This window comes from Branchiostoma belcheri, unplaced genomic scaffold (assembly GCF_001625305.1).
Source record: "Branchiostoma belcheri isolate BF01 breed outbred unplaced genomic scaffold, Haploidv18h27 scaffold274, whole genome shotgun sequence".
NCBI classification, from domain to species: Eukaryota; Metazoa; Chordata; class Leptocardii; order Amphioxiformes; family Branchiostomatidae; genus Branchiostoma; species Branchiostoma belcheri.
The window spans coordinates 186,369-187,962 of NW_017803881.1; the positions used below are offsets into that span (position 1 = coordinate 186,369).

Sequence of the window (1,594 nt, forward strand, 5' to 3'; positions counted from 1 at the left end):
TCCCCATGACATTTCTAAAAGAAAATCTCTTACGGTATGTTGACAGCACATGGGTAGGAAAGATTGACAGAAGGTCAAAGGTTCTCAGAAATTGGCAATGAGCCCGTAAAAATGGGGGGGGGATAGGGGAAGTCAGAAAAACGAGGATTGCATGCTTTCATGGTGTCTGAAATCTCCGATTTCTTATTCAATTACAATCTGGTGTAGAGTTGGAGCAAGTGGTTGGAGGATTCTGCCAGGATGTGCAGTGTGGGGAGGGGGGCGTGTGTTCACGGAATGAGCCGTACCCCGGAGCTGTCATAGCGGAGTGCCAATGTCAGGAAAACTACTGCAACACGGGGACCTGTGAGTACAACGTTCAAGAGGGACCGAAATGCACGTAAGTGTCAGAACTACCGTCCCCCGGATAAAATATAATAGTCGAGTTGACTTTTACGTCCAACACAACAGATGCCTGAAAATTTGTGAATTTTGAACTGATACCAGAAAGTCATAGGTTAGTCAAAAGTCGTAATGTTTTGTTGTGTTTTGCTGTAGGGAACGGAAAGTTCAAGACTAATTATTTTCAGGCCGGACCGTTAGAAATGCTGTAAGTGCCAGATTTGTGTTGTGTTGTGCTTTGCTGTAATGAATGGATAGTGCATCTTTTAATGATCAATTGCCGCTTGCTACAATGTACAGCTGCCCGGCAGTAGAGGGTTCCTGGTACGGAGGGGAGCGATGTCAGATCCGTTTGACCCAAGCGGACGTGATCGGTATTGCAGCAGGCTGTTTGTGTGCGTTGCTGGTGGTCGCCCTGCTGGTGGCTGTCTGTATGGCCAAGAGGTCCAGACATTCGGCCAAAAAAGAAATGAGGTAACATTAACTTGGCTTCTCCTAACTAACTGTTCCCCCACGACGTACATTGCTTTGAAGCCTTTGCATATAATACTTTCTATTTGGAATTGAGATTTTTCAGATCTTTCCCTGCAGAATGAAAGACGTTATCCCTGCATATTCTAGATGCCAGAAAACATGAATTTCATAATCAAGATTAATCATGCTGATTCCGATCTGCTCCGCTCTCCTACTATGATGTAGACATACTTGTCTCAGTCTGTATTTATTGTTTATAGCTATGTGGCTAATTCTCTAACCTCAGTTACCTATTTTGTTGTTATGGACTGTTCATTTATGGTTTTAGGTACTGGGTTCATGTTAAGCGTGAACATTTATTGTAGGTACAGGATTACCTCACCTCCCGTCACCCTACCCAACTACCACACCGCCTCAGAGTCGTGGCAACCGTTTCGTGGCCTTCCGGTCACTGACCTGAGTGAAGACCAGGACGACTACCTTTCACCTGTGGTAAATGAACATTTCATAAATCAAAGAGCTCCGTGAGTTAACGTTAAAAGAAGCCCCCCTCTGTTTTGATGTAGAGAACAGTATCTACATATGAACATAAACTTACAATGTGTACAGCTTTATACATACAAAACCTGATTTTTATTTCACTTGAAGTAAATCCAACTTGTGCTTTTCCCTGATATTTGTGATTTTGGGACGTTATTATATTTTGGTGATGTTGCCAAAGAGGCTAATCTCTCTCTCT

The 1,594-nt window shown here is 43.4% G+C and overlaps 1 protein-coding gene across 1 annotated transcript in view; it reads left to right on the forward strand.

Moving 5' to 3' along the window:
• LOC109472420 (mucin-like protein) overlaps positions 1-1,383 on the forward strand; it is a 31,921-nt gene extending 30,538 nt beyond the window's left edge. The window contains exons 36-38 of the mRNA XM_019772189.1: positions 208-379; positions 682-855; positions 1,221-1,383. Of these exons, the coding sequence (XP_019627748.1) occupies positions 208-379; positions 682-855; positions 1,221-1,383 (509 nt within the window). The remainder of the gene's footprint in view (positions 1-207; positions 380-681; positions 856-1,220) is intronic.
• Positions 1,384-1,594: the final 211 nt, after the last annotated feature.